The sequence below is a fragment of the Ranitomeya imitator genome, chromosome 8 (genome assembly GCF_032444005.1).
Source record: "Ranitomeya imitator isolate aRanImi1 chromosome 8, aRanImi1.pri, whole genome shotgun sequence".
Lineage (NCBI taxonomy): Eukaryota > Metazoa > Chordata > Amphibia > Anura > Dendrobatidae > Ranitomeya > Ranitomeya imitator.
This window is the reverse complement of record NC_091289.1, coordinates 1,684,679-1,702,176: the sequence shown is the minus strand read 5'-3', so window position 1 is coordinate 1,702,176 and position 17,498 is coordinate 1,684,679. Positions and strand designations below refer to the sequence as shown.

General features: G+C 55.5%; 2 protein-coding genes across 6 annotated transcripts in view; both read right to left on the bottom strand.

Annotated features, from left to right (window-relative positions):
* Positions 1–4,660, bottom strand: part of RNF123 (ring finger protein 123) — a 106,167-nt gene extending 101,507 nt beyond the window's left edge. For 2 of the 5 annotated variants that reach the window (XM_069735978.1, XM_069735982.1), the window contains exons 1-3: positions 4,561–4,660; positions 1,649–1,733; positions 803–887 (exon numbers count right to left, since the gene is read on the bottom strand). In XM_069735978.1, coding sequence (XP_069592079.1) covers positions 803–887; positions 1,649–1,730 — 167 coding nt within the window. In that variant the 5' untranslated portion in view covers positions 1,731–1,733; positions 4,561–4,660. Of the gene's footprint in view, positions 1–802; positions 888–1,648; positions 1,759–2,166; positions 2,183–3,937; positions 3,954–4,434 lie in introns of those variants that run through there. The other 3 variants (XM_069735979.1, XM_069735981.1, XM_069735980.1) reach the window with 3 other exon arrangements.
* Positions 4,661–4,690: 30 nt separating this feature from the next.
* On the bottom strand, positions 4,691–6,655 carry LOC138647459 (basic salivary proline-rich protein 1-like). Its single transcript, XM_069736465.1, has one exon. The coding sequence runs from the start codon at positions 6,653–6,655 to the stop codon at positions 4,691–4,693; it is 1,965 nt and encodes a 654-aa protein (XP_069592566.1).
* Between the last annotated feature and the right edge of the window lie 10,843 nt (positions 6,656–17,498).

The following is a 17,498-nucleotide window of genomic DNA, read 5'->3' as shown; positions in this document are numbered from 1 at the left end:
AACCAGGAGGAGGGAAGCTGCGGGGCAGTAACCAGGAGGAGGGAAGCTGCGGGGCAGTAACCAGGAGGAGGGAAGCTGCGGGGCAGTAACCAGGAGGAGGGAAGCTGCGGGGCAGTAACCAGGAGGAGGGAAGCTGCGGGGCAGTAACCAGGAGGAGGGAAGCTGCGGGGCAGTAACCAGGAGGAGGGAAGCTGCGGGGCAGTAACCAGGAGGAGGGAAGCTGCGGGCAGTAACCAGGAGGAGGGGGACTGCGGGGCAGTAACCAGGAGGAGGGGGGCTGCGGGGCAGTAACCAGGAGGAGGGGGGCTGCGGGGCAGTAACCAGGAGGAGGGGGGCTGCGGGGCAGTAACCAGGAGGAGGGAAGCTGCGGGGCAGTAACCAGGAGGAGGGGGGCTGCGGGCAGTAACCAGGAGGAGGGAAGCTGCGGGGCAGTAACCAGGAGGAGGGAAGCTGCGGGGCAGTAACCAGAAGGAGGGAAGCTGCGGGGCAGTAACCAGGAGGAGGGAAGCTGCGGGGCAGTAACCAGGAGGAGGGAAGCTGCGGGCAGTAACCAGGAGGAGGGGGGCTGCGGGGCAGTAACCAGGAGGAGGGGGGCTGCGGGGCAGTAACCAGGAGGAGGGGGGCTGCGGGGCAGTAACCAGGAGGAGGGAAGCTGTGGGCAGTAATCAGGAGGAGGGGGCCGAGGCTATTTATAGGAGGTGACGGAGCAGGCCTGTTATAGGGCACAAGCGCAGCAGCCGTCACTCATCACCAGCACCGATGACAGCGGGGGCACACACTGCTAGTGCGGGGGTCCGGTTACCTGTAGTTGGCGCCATGCTGCGCCTCCTCGCTGCCCGGGAACACGCGGTGCAGGTACTGGCTCAGGAGCCGCTCGCTCACGATGCCTACAACACAGGAGAGACAGCAGGAGCACGGGCCGAGGCTGCGATGGGGCCCCAGGGAATCAGCCCCGAGCCACATCTACTCCTGCCATTCACACAGCTGAAGGGTTGCTACAGTGTGTAAGAGCAGACAAGAGCGGTCTGCGCAAAGGAAACGTTTCCGATACACAGCAGCGAACCCTCAACTGTGTGAGCAGGAAGTGAACACTGGCAGCATCCCATAATCCCGAGGGGCCGGCACGAGACCCCATCCCATAATCCCGAGGGGCCAGCACCAGACCCCATCCCATAATCCCGAGGGGCCGGCACCAGACCCCATCCCATAATCCCGAGGGGCCGGCACCAGACCCCATCCCATAATCCCGAGGGGCCGGCACCAGACCCCATCCCATAATCCCGAGGGGCCGGCACCAGACCCCATCCCATAATCCCGAGGGGCCGGCACCAGACCCCATCCCATAATCCCGAGGGGCCGGCACCAGACCCCATCCCATAATCCCGAGGGGCCGGCACCAGACTGCATCCCATAATCCCGAGGGGCCGGCACCAGACTCCATCCCATAATCCCGAGGGGCCGGCACCAGACTCCATCCCATAATCCCGAGTGGCCGGCACCAGACCCCATCCCATAATCCCGAGGGGCCGGCACCAGACCCCATCCCATAATCCCGAGGGGCCGGCACCAGACTCCTTCCCATAATCCCGAGGGGCCGGCACCAGACTCCTTCCCATAATTCCACAGGTGGATGTCGGCCATGTTTTACCTGTGAGCTTTATCTTCTCCGGTTCGCTGGACAGTCGGAAGCTTCTCTTGGTCAGTGACGCTCCGGAGCCTCTAGAAGCCATGACCTGAAGAGAGAGTCAGCACGACAACCTGCTAGTCACATGACCTGAAGAGAGAGTCAGCACGACAACCTGCTAGTCACATGACCTGAAGAGAGTCAGCACGACAACCTGCCAGTCACATGACCTGAAGAGAGAGTCAGCACGACAACCTGCCAGTCACATGACCTGAAGAGAGAGTCAGCACGACAACCTGCCAGTCACATGACCTGAAGAGAGAGTCAGCACGACAACCTGCCAGTCACATGACCTGAAGAGAGAGTCAGCACGACAAACTGCCAGTCACATGACCTGAAGAGAGAGTCAGCACGACAACCTGCCAGTCACATGACCTGAAGAGAGAGTCAGCACGACAACCTGCCAGTCACATGACCTGAAGAGAGAGTCAGCACGACAACCTGCCAGTCACATGACCTGAAGAGAGAGTCAGCACGACAACCTGCCAGTCACATGACCTAAAGAGAGAGTCAGCACGACAACCTGCCAGTCACATGACCTGAGGAGAGAGTCAGCACGACAACCTGCCAGTCACATGACCTGAAGAGAGAGTCAGCACGACAACCTGCCAGTCACATGACCTGAAGAGTCAGCACGACAACCTGCCAGTCACATGACCTGAAGAGAGAGTCAGCACGACAACCTGCCAGTCACATGACCTGAAGAGAGAGTCAGCACGACAACCTGCCAGTCACATGACCTGAAGAGAGAGTCAGCACGACAACCTGCCAGTCACATGACCTGAAGAGAGAGTCAGCACGACAACCTGCCAGTCACATGACCTAAAGAGAGAGTCAGCACGACAACCTGCCAGTCACATGACCTGAGGAGAGAGTCAGCACGACAACCTGCCAGTCACATGACCTGAAGAGAGAGTCAGCACGACAACCTGCCAGTCACATGACCTGAAGAGTCAGCACGACAACCTGCCAGTCACATGACCTGAAGAGAGAGTCAGCACGACAACCTGCCAGTCACATGACCTGAAGAGAGTCAGCACGACAACCTGCCAGTCACATGACCTGAGGAGAGAGTCAGCACGACAACCTGCCAGTCACATGACCTGAGGAGAGAGTCAGCACGACAACCTGACAGTCACATGACCTGAAGAGAGTCAGCACGACAACCTGCCAGTCACATGACCTGAAGAGAGAGTCAGCACGACAACCTGCCAGTCACATGACCTGAAGAGTCAGCACGACAACCTGCCAGTCACATGACCTGAAGAGAGAGTCAGCACGACAACCTGCCAGTCACATGACCTGAGGAGAGAGTCAGCACGACAACCTGCCAGTCACATGACCTGAAGAGAGAGTCAGCACGACAACCTGCCAGTCACATGACCTGAAGAGTCAGCACGACAACCTGCCAGTCACATGACCTGAAGAGAGAGTCAGCACGACAACCTGCCAGTCACATGACCTGAGGAGAGAGTCAGCATGACAACCTGCCAGTCACATGACCTGAGGAGAGAGTCAGCACGACAACCTGCCAGTCACATGACCTGAGGAGAGAGTCAGCACGACAACCTGCCAGTCACATGACCTGAGGAGAGAGTCAGCACGACAACCTGCCAGTCACATGACCTGAGGAGAGAGTCAGCACGACAACCTGCCAGTCACATGACCTGAAGAGAGAGTCAGCACGACAACCTGCCAGTCACATGACCTGAAGAGAGAGTCAGCACGACAACCTGCCAGTCACATGACCTGAGGAGAGAGTCAGCACGACAACCTGCCAGTCACATGACCTGAGGAGTCAGCACGACAACCTGCCAGTCACATGACCTGAGGAGTCAGCACGACAACCTGCCAGTCACATGACCTGAAGAGAGAGTCAGCACGACAACCTGCCAGTCACATGACCTGAAGAGAGAGTCAGCACGACAACCTGCCAGTCACATGACCTGAAGAGAGAGTCAGCACGACAACCTGCCAGTCACATGACCTGAAGAGAGAGTCAGCACGACAACCTGCCAGTCACATGACCTGAAGAGAGAGTCAGCACGACAACCTGCCAGTCACATGACCTGAAGAGTCAGCACGACAACCTGCCAGTCACATGACCTGAAGAGAGAGTCAGCACGACAACCTGCCAGTCACATGACCTGAGGAGAGAGTCAGCACGACAACCTGCCAGTCACATGACCTGAAGAGAGAGTCAGCACGACAACCTGCAGTCACATGACCTGAAGAGAGAGTCAGCACGACAACCTGCCAGTCACATGACCTGAGGAGAGAGTCAGCACGACAACCTGCCAGTCACATGACCTGAGGAGTCAGCACGACAACCTGCCAGTCACATGACCTGAGGAGTCAGCACGACAACCTGCCAGTCACATGACCTGAAGAGAGAGTCAGCACGACAACCTGCCAGTCACATGACCTGAAGAGAGAGTCAGCACGACAACCTGCCAGTCACATGACCTGAAGAGAGAGTCAGCACGACAACCTGCCAGTCACATGACCTGAGGAGAGAGTCAGCACGACAACCTGCCAGTCACATGACCTGAAGAGAGAGTCAGCACGACAACCTGCCAGTCACATGACCTGAGGAGAGAGTCAGCACGACAACCTGCCAGTCACATGACCTGAGGTGTGGGTGCTGCACTGGGGAGGGGGCGGAGCATCCTGCCCAGCTCCTCGTGGTACCGCCCCTCCGCTGTGACGTCAGTGGTTGCGCAGTGGGAGGAGCCCACAGGTGCACTCACACCATCAGCGCAGGATCCGGAGCAGTGTCACAGCGGCCAATGTCCCGGAGCACCGGAACCCCCGCCCGGACCGGCGGCTGCACACGGCCACGCTGTCTCCATAGTGACGGCGGCCCGCACACTCACCTCCCGGGCTCTGCCTGCGTGCTATGTGCTGTGCGCTCCCGGCAGCACTGACTCCTCCTCCTCCACCGCTGACTCCTCCTCCTGCACCGCTCCCCGCCCCTCAGGACACTTCCTGTTTCTTTTTAGCTTTTCAATAAGCTTTATTCAGCGCGACAAATGGCGCACACCTGCGTACTACAGCCCCCAGCATGCCGCTCTCCCCGGGCGGTGACGTGCTTGCTGGGAGTTGTAGTGCCGGCCCACGGGGGTCCCGAGGAGGGGAGCCGGCCCACGGGGGTCCCGAGGAGGAGAGCCGGCCCACGGGGGTCCCGAGGAGGAGAGCCGGCCCACGGGGGTCCCGAGGAGGAGAGCCGGCCCACGGGGGTCCCGAGGAGGGGAGCCGGCCCACGGGGGTCCCGAGGAGGGGAGCCGGCCCACGGGGGTCCCGAGGAGGGGAGCCGGCCCACGGGGGGTCCTGAGGAGAGTCGGCCCGCGGGGGGTTCTGAGGAGGGGAGCCGGCCCACGGGGGGTTCTGAGGAGGGGAGCCGGCCCACGGGGGGTTCTGAGGAGGAGAGTCGGCCCACGGGGTTCCTGAGGAGGGGAGCCGGCCCACGGGGGTCCCGAGGAGGGGAGCCGGCCCACGGGGGTCCCGAGGAGGAGAGCCGGCCCACGGGGGTCCCGAGGAGGGGAGCCGGCCCACAGGGGGTCCTGAGGAGGGGAGCCGGCCCACGGGGGTCCCGAGGAGGGGAGCCGGCCCTCGGGGGTCCTGAGAATGGGAGCCGGCCCTCGGGGGTCCCGAAGAGGGGAGCTGGCCCACGGGGGTCCTGAGGAGGGGAGCCGGCCCACGGGGGTCCTGAGAATGGGAGCCAGCCCACGGGGGGTCCTGAGGAAGAGAGCCGGCCCACAGGGGGTCCTGAGGAGGGGAGCCGGCCCACGGGGGTCCTGAGGAGGGGAGCCGGCCCACGGGGGTCCCGAGGAGGGGAGCCGGCCCTCGGGGGTCCCGAGAAGGAGAGCCGGCCCTCGGGGGTCCCGAGAATGGGAGCCAGCCCACGGGGGTCCTGAGGGGGGGAGCCGGCCCACAGGTGTCCTGAGGAGGGGAGCCGGCCCGCGGGGGTCCTGAGGAGGGGAGCAGGCCCACGGGGGTCCCAAGGAGGGGAGCTGGCCCACGGGGGTCCCGAGGAGGGGAGCCCACCCACGAGGGTCCCGAAGAGGAGAGCCGGCCCACTGGGGTCCTGAGGAGGGGAGCCGGCCCACGGGGGTCCTGAGAATGGGAGCCGGCCCACGGGGGGTCCTGAGGAGAGCCGGCCCACGGGGCTCCTGAGAATGGGAGCCAACCCACGGGGTCCCGAGGAGGGGATCCGGCCCACGGGGTTCTGAGGAGGGGAGCCGGCCCACGGGGGGTCCTGAGGAGAGCCGGCCCACGGGGTTCCTGAGTATGGGAGCCGACCCACGGGGGTCCCGAGGAGGAGAGCCGGCCCACAGGGGGTCCTGAGGAGAGCCGGCCCACGGGGGTCCTGAGGAGGGGAGCCGGCCCACGGGGTCCTGAGGAGGGGAGTCGGCCCACGGAGGTCCTGAGAATGGGAGGCGGCCCATGGGGGTCCTGAGAATGGGAGCCGACCCACGGGGTCCCGAGGGGAAGAGTCGGCCAACAGAGGTCCCGAGGATGGGAGCCGGCCCGAAGGGGGAGAGCCGGCCCACGGGGGTCTTGAGGATGGGAGCCGGCCCACGGGGTCCCGAGGAGGGGAGTCAGCCCACGGGGTCCCGAGGATGGGAGCCGGCCCGAAGGGGGAGAGCCGGCCCACGGGGGTCCGGAGGATGGGAGCCGGCCCACGGGGTCCCGAGGAGGGGAGCCGGCCCACGGGGGTCCCGAGGATGGGAGCCGGCCCACGGGGTCCCGAGGATGGGAGCAGGCCCACGGGGTCCCGAGGAGGGGTGCCGGCCCACGGGGTCCCGAGCAGGGGTGCCGGCCCACGGGGTCCCGAGGAGGGGAGCCGGCCCACGGGGGTCCCGAGAAGGGGAGCCGGCCCACGGGGGTCCCGAGGAGGGGAGTCGGCCCACGGGGGTCCCGAGGATGGGAGCCGGCCCACGGGGGTCCCGAGGAGGGGAGCTGGCCCATGGGGGGTCCTGAGGAGGGGAGCCGGCCCACGGGGGTCCCGAGGATGGGAGCCGGCCCACGAGGGTCCCGAGGATGGGAGCCGGCCCACAGGGGTCCCGAGGAAGGGAGCTGGCCCACAGGGGTCCCAAGAATCAGAGTAGACCTACAGTCTTGGGCATCGGACCGGGACCATAGGCATCCTGGGCATCACAGCCGAACCACACATTCCTAGTTCCATGTGGGCTGTTTCGATGCCCATTACCCCTGTGGCCCGGCTGGAAGGAGCTGTGGGCTTTTAGGTCTACGTGAGACGAGTCATTTAAGATTGTGGTGGCCATGGTGATGCCACGTTTGTGCCACTTTTCTCATTTTTGCAGCCATCTTCACCTCTAAGGCTACTTTCAGACTAGCGTTAACTGCAAACCGTCACAAAAACGTCTTTTTGCCAAAAAAACGGATGCGTCAAAAAAGTGCAAAATGTATGCAACGCATACAGCATTTCGACGGATCCGTCTATTTGGGGATGTCTGGCCAATTAGCTAAAAAAATCCTGTTTCTGAGCATGCTCAGTAGAAAAAAACGTATTGCAGCGCTGCATTGCGTCGTACGACGTGTCTCGACGCATCCGTCGCTCATAGACTTTCATTGCAGCCAAAGACGCATGCCGATGGATGCACCGAGACCAAAAAACGTTGCAATCTACGTTTTTCCAGACGACGTGTCGCCTAGTTTCGACGCATCCGTCGAAAGACGTATACCGACGTATGCAAATCCGTCGCAATGCGTCGCCAATACAAGTCTATGGGGAAAAAACGCATCCAGCAAAATATTTTGCTGGATGCATTTTTTCTGCAAAACGACGCATTTTAACGTATTGCAGTTAACGCTAGTGTGAAAGTAGCCTAACACGTAATATTCCATCATATCTGACATGTAATACTTGGGAAATACTTAAGTCATATTCCCGACACCTAATACTTGGCTGCAGCAGAGTTCTGTGTAGTGGCTGAGCCCAGACGCACAGCAGTCGGACATATTAGATGAGTATTACGATGTAGCACAGTCCGGGGCAAAAGAGTCAAGGATATCGGCTGACTATTGTGATGTAGCAGAGTCGGGGATATCGGCTGACTATTGTGATGTAGCAGAGTCAGGGATAGCGGATCACTATTGTGATGTAGCAGAGCCGGGGATATCGGCTGACTATTGTGATGTAGCAGAGCCGGGGATATCGGCTGACTATTGTGATGTAGCAGAATCAGGGATAGCGGCTGACTATTGTGATGTAGCAGAGTCCGGGATAGCGGATCACTATTGTGATGTAGCAGAGTCAGGGATATCGGCTGACTATTGTGATGTAGCAGAGTCAGGGATAGCGGATCACTATTGTGATGTAGCAGAGTCAGGGATATCGGCTGACTATTGTGATGTAGCAGAGTCAGGGATAGCGGATCACTATTGTGATGAAGCAGAGTCGAGGATAGCGGCTGACTATTGTGATGCAGCAGAGTCAGGGATAGCGGCTGACTATTGTGATGTAGCAGAGTCGGGGATATCGGCTGACTATTGTGATGCAGCAGAGTCGGGGATAGCGGCTGACTATTTTGATGTAGCAGAGTCGGGGATATCGGCTGACTATTGTGATGCAGCAGAGTCGGGGATAGCGGCTGACTATTGTGATGTAGCAGAGTCGGGGATATCGGCTAACTATTGTGATGCAGCAGAGTCAGGGATAGCGGCTGACTATTGTGATGTAGCAGAGCCGGGGATATCGGCTGACTATTGTGATGTAGCAGAGTCAGGGATAGCGGCTGAGTATTGTGATGTAGCAGAGCCGGGGATATCGGCTGACTATTGTGATGTAGCAGAGTCAGGGATATCGGCTGACTATTGTGATGCAGCAGAGTCAAGGATAGCGGCTGACTATTGTGATGTAGCAGAGCCGGGGATATCGGCTGACTATTGTGATGTAGCAGAGTCAGGGATAGCGGATCACTATAGTGATGGAGTAGAGCCGGGGATATCGGCTGACTATTGTGATGTAGCAGAGTCAGGAATAGCGGCTGACTATTGTGATGTAACAGAGTCGTGGATAGGCTGACTTGTGATGTATCAGAGCCGGGGATATCGGCTGACTATTGTGATGTAGCAGAGTCAGGGATAGCGGCTGACTATTGTGATGTAGCAGAGTCAGGGATAGCAGCTGACTATTGTGATGTAGCAGAGTCGGGGATAGCGGATCACTTTTGTGATGTAGCAGAGTCGAGGATAGCGGCTGACTATTGTGATGTAGCAGTCAGGGATAGCGGCTGACTATTGTGATGCAGCAGAGTCGGGGATAGCAGCTGACTATTGTGATGTAGCAGAGTCGGGGATAGCGGCTGACTATTGTGATGCAGCAGAGTCGGGGATATCGGCTGACTATTGTGATGCAGCAGAGTCAGGGATAGCGGATCACTATTGTGATGTAGCAGAGCCGGGGATATCGTCTGACTATTGTGATGTAGCAGAGTCAGGAATAGCGGCTGACTATTGTGATGTAGCAGAGTCGTGGATAGGCTGACTTGTGATGTATCAGAGCTGGGGATATCGGCTAACTATTGTGATGTAGGAGAGTCAGGGATAGCGGCTGACTATTGTGATGTAGCAGAGTCAGGGATAGCAGCTGACTATTGTGATGTAGCAGAGTCGGGGATAGCGGATCACTTTTGTGATGAAGCAGAGTCGAGGATAGCGTCTGACTATTGTGATGTAGCAGTCAGGGATAGCGGCTGACTATTGTGATGCAGCAGAGTCGGGGATATCGGCTGACTATTGTGATGCAGCAGAGTCGGGAATATCGGCTGACTATTGTGATGCAGCAGAGTCGGGGATATCGGCTGACTATTGTGATGTAGCAGAGTCGGGGATATCGGCTGACTATTGTGATGCAGCAGAGTCGGGGATATCGGCTGACTATTGTGATGCAGCAGAGTCAGGGATAGCGGATCACTATTGTGATGTAGCAGAGTCAGGGATAGCGGCTAACTATTGTGATGTAGCAGAGACGGGGATATCGGCTGACTATTGTGATGTAGCAGAGTCGGGGATAGCGGATCACTATTGTGATGTAGCAGAGTCAGGGATAGCGGCTAACTATTGTGATGTAGCAGAGACGGGGATATCGGCTGACTATTGTGATGTAGCAGCGTCGGGGATATCGGCTGACTATTGTGATGTAGCAGAGTCGGGGATATCGGCTGATTATTGTGATGTAGCAGAGTCAGGGATAGCGGCTGACTATTGTGATGTAGCAGAGTCGTGGATAGGCTGACTTGTGATGTAACAGAGCCGGGGATATCGGCTAACTATTGTGATGTAGCAGAGTCAGGGATAGCGGCTGACTATTATGATGTAGCAGAGTCAGGGATAGCGGCTAACTATTGTGATGTAGCAGAGACGGGGATATCGGCTGACTATTGTGATGTAGCAGCGTCGGGGATATCGGCTGACTATTGTGATGTAGCAGAGTCGGGGATATCGGCTGATTATTGTGATGTAGCAGAGTCAGGGATAGCGGCTGACTATTGTGATGTAGCAGAGTCGTGGATAGGCTGACTTGTGATGTAACAGAGCCGGGGATATCGGCTAACTATTGTGATGTAGCAGAGTCGGGGATATCGGCTGACTATTATGATGTAGCAGAGTCAGGGATAGCAGCTGACTATTGTGATGTAGCAGAGTCGGAGATAGCGGATCACTTTTGTGATGTAGCAGAGTCGAGGATAGCGGCTGACTATTGTGATGTAGCAGAGTCAGGGATAGCGGCTGACTATTGTGATGCAGCAGAGTAGGGGATAGCAGCTGACTATTGTGATGTAGCAGAGTCAGGGATAGCGGCTGACTATTGTGATGCAGCAGAGTCAGGGATAGCAGCTGACTATTGTGATGCAGCAGAGTCGGGAATATCGGCTGACTATTGTGATGCAGCAGAGTCGGGAATATCGGCTGACTATTGTGATGCAGCAGAGTCGGGGATAGCGGCTGACTATTGTGATGCAGCAGAGTCGGGAATATCGGCTGACTATTGTGATGCAGCAGAGTCGGGGATATCGGCTGACTATTGTGATGCAGGAGAGTCAGGGATAGCAGCTAACTGTTGTGATGCAGCAGAGTCGGGGATATCGGCTGACTATTGGGATGTAGCAGAGTCGGGGATATCGGCTGACTATTGTGATGTAGCAGAGTCGGGGATATCGGCTGACTATTGTGATGCAGCAGAGTCGGGGATATCGGCTGACTATTGTGATGCAGCAGAGTCAGGGATAGCGGCTGACTATTGTGATGCAGCAGAGTCGGGAATATCGGCTGACTATTGTGATGCAGCAGAGTCGGGGATATCGGCTGACTATTGTGATGCAGGAGAGTCAGGGATAGCAGCTAACTGTTGTGATGCAGCAGAGTCGGGAATATCGGCTGACTATTGTGATGCAGCAGAGTCGGGGATATCGGCTGACTATTGTGATGTAGCAGAGTCGGGGATATCGGCTGACTATTGTGATGTAGCAGAGTCGGGGATAGTGGCTGATTATTCTGATGTAGCAGAGTCGGAGACAGCGGCTGACTACTGTGATGTAGCAGAGTTGTGGATATCGGCTGACTATTGTCATGTAGCAGAGTCGGAGACAGAGGCTGACTACTGTGATGTAGCAGAGTTGGGAATATCGGCTGACTATTGTCATGTAGCAGAGTCGGAGACAGCGGCTGACTACTGTGATGTAGCAGAGTCGAGGATAGCGGCTGACTATTGTGATGTAGCAGAGTCGGGGATATCGGCTGACTACTGTGATGTAGCAGAGTCGGGGATATCGGCTGACTACTGTGATGTAGCAGAGTCGAGGATAGCGGCTGACTATTGTGATGTAGCAGAGCCGGGGATATCGGCTGACTATTGTGATGTAGCAGAGCCGGGGATATCGGCTGACTATTTTCATGTAGCAGAGTCGGAGACAGCGGCTGACTATTGTGATGTAGCAGAGTCGACGATATCGGCTGACTATTCTGATGTAGCAGAGTTGGAGACAGGGGCTGACTACTGTGATGTAGCAGAGTTGTGGATATGCTGAATATTGTGATGTAGCAGAGTTGGGGATAGCAGATCACTATTGTGATGTAGCGGAATCGGGGATAGCGGCTGACTATTGTGATGTAGCAGAGTCGGGGATATCGGCTGACTATTGTGATGCAGCAGAGTCAGGGATAGCGGCTGACTATTGTGATGCAGCAGAATCTGAGATAGCGGCTGACTATTGTGATGTAGCAGAGTCGAGGATAGCGGCTGACTATTGTGATGTAGCAGAGTCGGGGATATCGGCTGACTATTGTGATGTAGCAGAGTCAGGGATAGCGGCTGACTATTGTGATGCAGCAGAGTCAGGGATAGCGGATAACTATTGTGATGCACCAGAGTCGTGGATAGGCTGACTTGTGATGTAGCAGAGTCGGGGATATCGGCTGACTATTGTGATGTAGCAGAGTCAGGGATAGCGGCTGACTATTGTGATGCAGCAGAGTCGGGAATATCGGCTGACTATTGTGATGTAGTGGAGTCGGAGACAGCGGCTGACTATTGTGATGCAGCAGAGTCGGGGATAGCGGCTGACTATTGTGATGTGGCAGAGTCAGGGATATCGGCTGACTATTGTGATGCAGCAGAGTCGGGGATATCGGCTGACTATTGTGATGTAGCAGAGCCGGGGATATCGGCTGACTATTGTGATGTAGCAGAGCCGGGGATATCGGCTGACTATTGTGATGCAGCAGAGTCTGGGATATCGGCTGACTATTGTGATGCAGCAGAGTCGTGGATAGGTTGACTATTGTAATGTAGCAGAATCGGGGATAGCGGCTGACTATTGTGATGTAGCAGAGACGGGGATATCGGCTGACTATTGTCATGTAGCAGAGCTGGGGATAGCGGCTGACTATTGTGATGCAGCAGAGTTGGAGACAGCGGCTGACTACTGTGATGTAGCAGAGTTGTGGATATGCTGAATATTGTGATGTAGCAGAGTTGGGGATAGCGGCTGACTATTGTGATGTAGCAGAGTCAGGGATAGCGGCTGACTATTGTGATGTAGCAGAGTCGTGGATAGCGGCTGACTATTGTGATGTAGCAGAGTCGGGAATATCGGCTGACTATTGTGATGTAGCAGAGTCGGGGATAGCGGATCACTTGTGATGTAGCAGAGTCGAGGATAGCGGCTGACTATTGTGATGTAGCAGAGTCAGGGATAGCGGCTGACTATTGTGATGCAGCAGACTAGGGGATAGCAGCTGACTATTGTGATGTAGCAGAGTCAGGGATAGCGGCTGACTATTGTGATGCAGCAGAGTCAGGGATAGCAGCTGACTATTGTGATGCAGCAGAGTCGGGAATATCGGCTGACTATTGTGATGCAGCAGAGTCGGGAATATCGGCTGACTATTGTGATGCAGCAGAGTCGGGAATATCGGCTGACAATTGTGATGCAGCAGAGTCGGGGATATCGGCTGACTATTGTGATGTAGCAGAGTCGGGGATATCGGCTGACTATTGGGATGTAGCAGAGTCGGGGATATCGGCTGACTATTGTGATGCAGCAGAGTCGGGGATATCGGCTGACTATTGTGATGCAGCAGAGTCAGGGATAGGGGCTGACTATTGTGATGTAGCAGAGTCAGGGATATCGGCTAACTATTGTGATGCAGCAGAGTCAGGGATATCGGCTGACTATTGTGATGTAGCAGAGTCGGGGATATCGGCTGACTATTGTGATGTAGCAGAGTCGGGGATATCGGCTGACTTGTGATGTAGCAGAGTCGGGGATATCGGCTGACTATTGTGATGTAGCAGAGTCGGGGATAGTGGCTGACTATTCTGATGTAGCAGAGTCGGAGACAGCGGCTGACTACTGTGATGTAGCAGAGTTGTGGATATCGGCTGACTATTGTCATGTAGCAGAGTCGGAGACAGCGGCTGACTACTGTGATGTAGCAGAGTTGGGAATATCGGCTGACTATTGTCATGTAGCAGAGTCGGAGACAGCGGCTGACTACTGTGATGTAGCAGAGTCGGAGACAGCGGCTGACTACTGTGATGTAGCAGAGTCGAGGATAGCGGCTGACTATTGTGATGTAGCAGAGCCGGGAATATCGGCTGACTATTGTGATGTAGCAGAGTTGGGAATATCGGCTGACTATTGTCATGTAGCAGAGTCGGAGACAGCGGCTGACTACTGTGATGTAGCAGAGTCGGAGACAGCGGCTGACTACTGTGATGTAGCAGAGTCGGAGACAGCGGCTGACTATTGTGATGTAGCAGAGTCGAGGATATCGGCTGACTATTCTGATGTAGCAGAGTTGGAGACAGGGGCTGACTACTGTGATGTAGCAGAGTTGTGGATATGCTGAATATTGTGATGTAGCAGAGTTGGGGATAGCGGCTGACTACTGTGATATAGCAGAATCTGAGATAGCGGCTGACTATTGTGATGTAGCAGAGTCGGGGATATCTGCTGACTATTGTGATGCAGCAGAGTCAGGGATAGCGGCTGACTATTGTGATGCAGCAGAATCTGAGATAGCGGCTGACTATTGTGATGTAGCAGAGTCGGGGATATCGGCTGACTATTGTGATGCAGCAGAGTCAGGGATAGCGGCTGACTATTGTGATGTAGCAGAGCCGGGGATATCGGCTGACTACTGTGATGTAGCAGAGTCAGGGATAGCGGATCACTATTTTGATGTAGCAGAGTCGTGGATAGGCTGACTTGTGATGTAGCAGAGACGGGGATATCGGCTGACTATTGTGATGCAGCAGAGTCGGGAATATCGGCTGACTACTGTGATGTAGCAGAGTTATGGATAGGCTGAATATTGTGATGTAGCAGAGTCAGGGATATCGGCTGACTATTGTGATGCAGCAGAGTCGGGGATATCGGCTGACTATTGTGATGTAGCAGAGCCGGGGATATCGGCTGACTATTGTGATGCAGCAGAGTCTGGGATATCGGCTGACTATTGTGATGCAGCAGAGTCGTGGATAGGTTGACTATTGTAATGTAGCAGAATCGGGGATATCGGCTGACTATTGTCATGTAGCAGAGCTGGGGATAGCGGCTGACTACTATGATGTAGCAGAGTTGTGGATATGCTGAATATTGTGATGTAGCAGAGTTGGGGATAGCGGCTGACTATTGTGATGTAGCAGAGTCAGGGATAGCGGCTGACTATTGTGATGTAGCAGAGTCGTGGATAGCGGCTGACTATTGTCATGTAGCAGAGCTGGGGATAGCGGCTGACTACTATGATGTAGCAGAGTTGTGGATATGCTGAATATTGTGATGTAGCAGAGTTGGGGATAGCGGCTGACTATTGTGATGCAGCAGAGACGGGGATATCGGCTGACTATTGTCATGTAGCAGAGCTGGGGATAGCGGCTGACTACTATGATGTAGCAGAGTTGTGGATATGCTGAATATTGTGATGTAGCAGAGTTGGGGATAGCGGCTGACTATTGTGATGAAGCAGAGTCAGGGATAGCGGCTGACTATTGTGATGTAGCAGAGTCGTGGATAGCGGCTGACTATTGTGATGTAGCAGAGTCGGGAATATCGGCTGACTATTGTGATGTAGCAGAGTCGTGGATAGCGGCTGACTATTGTGATGTAGCAGAATCCGGAATATCGGCTGACTATTGTGATGTAGCAGAGTCGGGAATATCGGCTGACTATTGTGATGTAGCAGAGTCGTGGATAGCGGCTGACTATTGTGATGTAGCAGAATCGGGGATAGCAGCTGACTTGTGATGTAGCAGAGTCGGGGATAGCGGATCACTTTTGTGATGTAGCAGAGTCGAGGATAGCGGCTGACAATTGTGATGTAGCAGAGTTGGGGATAGCGGCTGACTATTGTGATGTAGCAGAGTCGGGGATATCGGCTGACTATTGTGATGTAGCTGAGTCGGGGATATCGGCTGACTATTTTAATGTAGCAGAGTTGGGGATATGCTGACTATTGTGATGTAGCAGAGTTGGGGATAGCGGCTGACTATTTTAATGTAGCAGAGTTGGGGATATGCTGACTATTGTGATGTAGCAGAGTTGGGGATAGGCTGACTATTGTGATGTAGCAGAATCAGGGATAGCGGCTGACTATTGTGATGTAGCAGAGTCGTGGATAGGCTGACTATTGTAATGTAGCAGAATCGGGGATAGCGGCTGACTATTGTGATGTAGCAGAGTTGGGGATATCGGCTGACTATTGTGATGTAGCAGAGTCGGGAATATCAGCTATTGTGATGTAGCAGAGTTGGAGATAGCGGCTGACTATTCTGATGTAGCAGAGTCGGGGATAGCGGCTGACTATTGTGATGTAGCAGAGTCGGGGATATCGGCTGACTATTGTGATGTAGCAGAGTCGGTGATATCGGCTGACTATTGTGATGAAGCAGAGTCGGGGATAGCGGCTGACTTGTGATGTAGCAGAGTCGTGGATAGGCTGACTATTGTGATGTAGCAGAGTCGGGGATATCGGCTGACTATTGTGATGCAGCAGAGTCGGGGATATCGGCTGACTATTGTGATGTAGCAGAGTCGGGGATATCGGCTGACTATTGTGATAAAGCAGAGTCGGGGATAGCGGCTGACTATTGTGATGTAGCAGATTCGGGGATAGTGGATCACTATTGTGATGCAGCAGAGTCGGGGATATCGGCTGACTATTGTGATGCAGCAGAGTCGGGGATATCGGCTGACTATTGTGATGCAGCAGAGTCGGGGATATCGGCTGACTATTGTGATGCAGCAGAGTCGGGGATATCGGCTGACTATTGTGATGCAGCAGAGTCGGGGATATCGGCTGACTATTGTGATGCAGCAGAGTCGGGGATATCGGCTGACTATTGTGATGCAGCAGAGTCGGGGATATCGGCTGACTATTGTGATGCAGCAGAGTCGGGGATATCGGCTGACTATTGTGATGTAGCAGAGTCGGGGATATCACCTGACTATTGTGATGTAGCAGAGTCATGGTGTGGTGAAATATGTGTGTGTGTATATATATATATGTGTGTGCAGTGACCTTTAGTATAGGTATTGTGTGACTAGGACCATCTGTCCTGAGGGCCGGTCTCACCCAGGTGTAAAGGTACCGTCACACTAAACGACGCTGCAGCGATATAGACAACGATGCCGATCGCTGAAGCGTCGCTGTTTGGTCGCTGGAGAGCTGTCACACAGACCGCTCTCCAGCGACCAACGATGCCGAAGTCCCCGGGTAACCAGGGTAAACATCGGGTTACTAAGCGCAGGGCCGCGCTTAGTAACCCGATGTTTACCCTGGTTACCAGCGTAAACGTTAAAAAAACAAACAAACACTACATACTTACATTCTGGTGTCTGGTCATGTCCCTCGCCTTCAGCTTCCCACACTGACTGAGTGCCGGCCGTAAAGTACAGCGGTGACGTCACCGCTGTACTTTACGGCTGGCCGGCGCTCACCAGTCAGTGCGGGAAGCTGACGGCAAGGGACATGACCAGACACCAGAATGTAAGTATGTAGTGTTTTTTTTTTTTTTTACATTTACAACGGTAACCAGGGTAAACATCGGGTCACTAAGCGCGGCCCTGCGGGGGACGGGGGGGTGGGGGGGTGGGGGGGGCACGTCCTTACACCAGGGGGCGGGGGTGTGTACGTCCTGACACCAGGGTGGGGGGGGTTTCCGTCCTGATACCGGGGGGGGACGTCCTGATACGGGGGGCCGTGCTGACACCAGGGGGGAGTGGCCATCCTGACACCAAAGAGGGGGGGGAAGACATCATGACACTCCGGGAGGGGGCGTCCT

Excerpts from the sequence above, each read along its gene's own strand:
- LOC138647459 (XM_069736465.1), bottom strand. The coding sequence starts at position 6,655 with ATGGGCCAGCTCCCCTCCTCGGGACCCCCGTGGGCCGGCTCCCATCCT.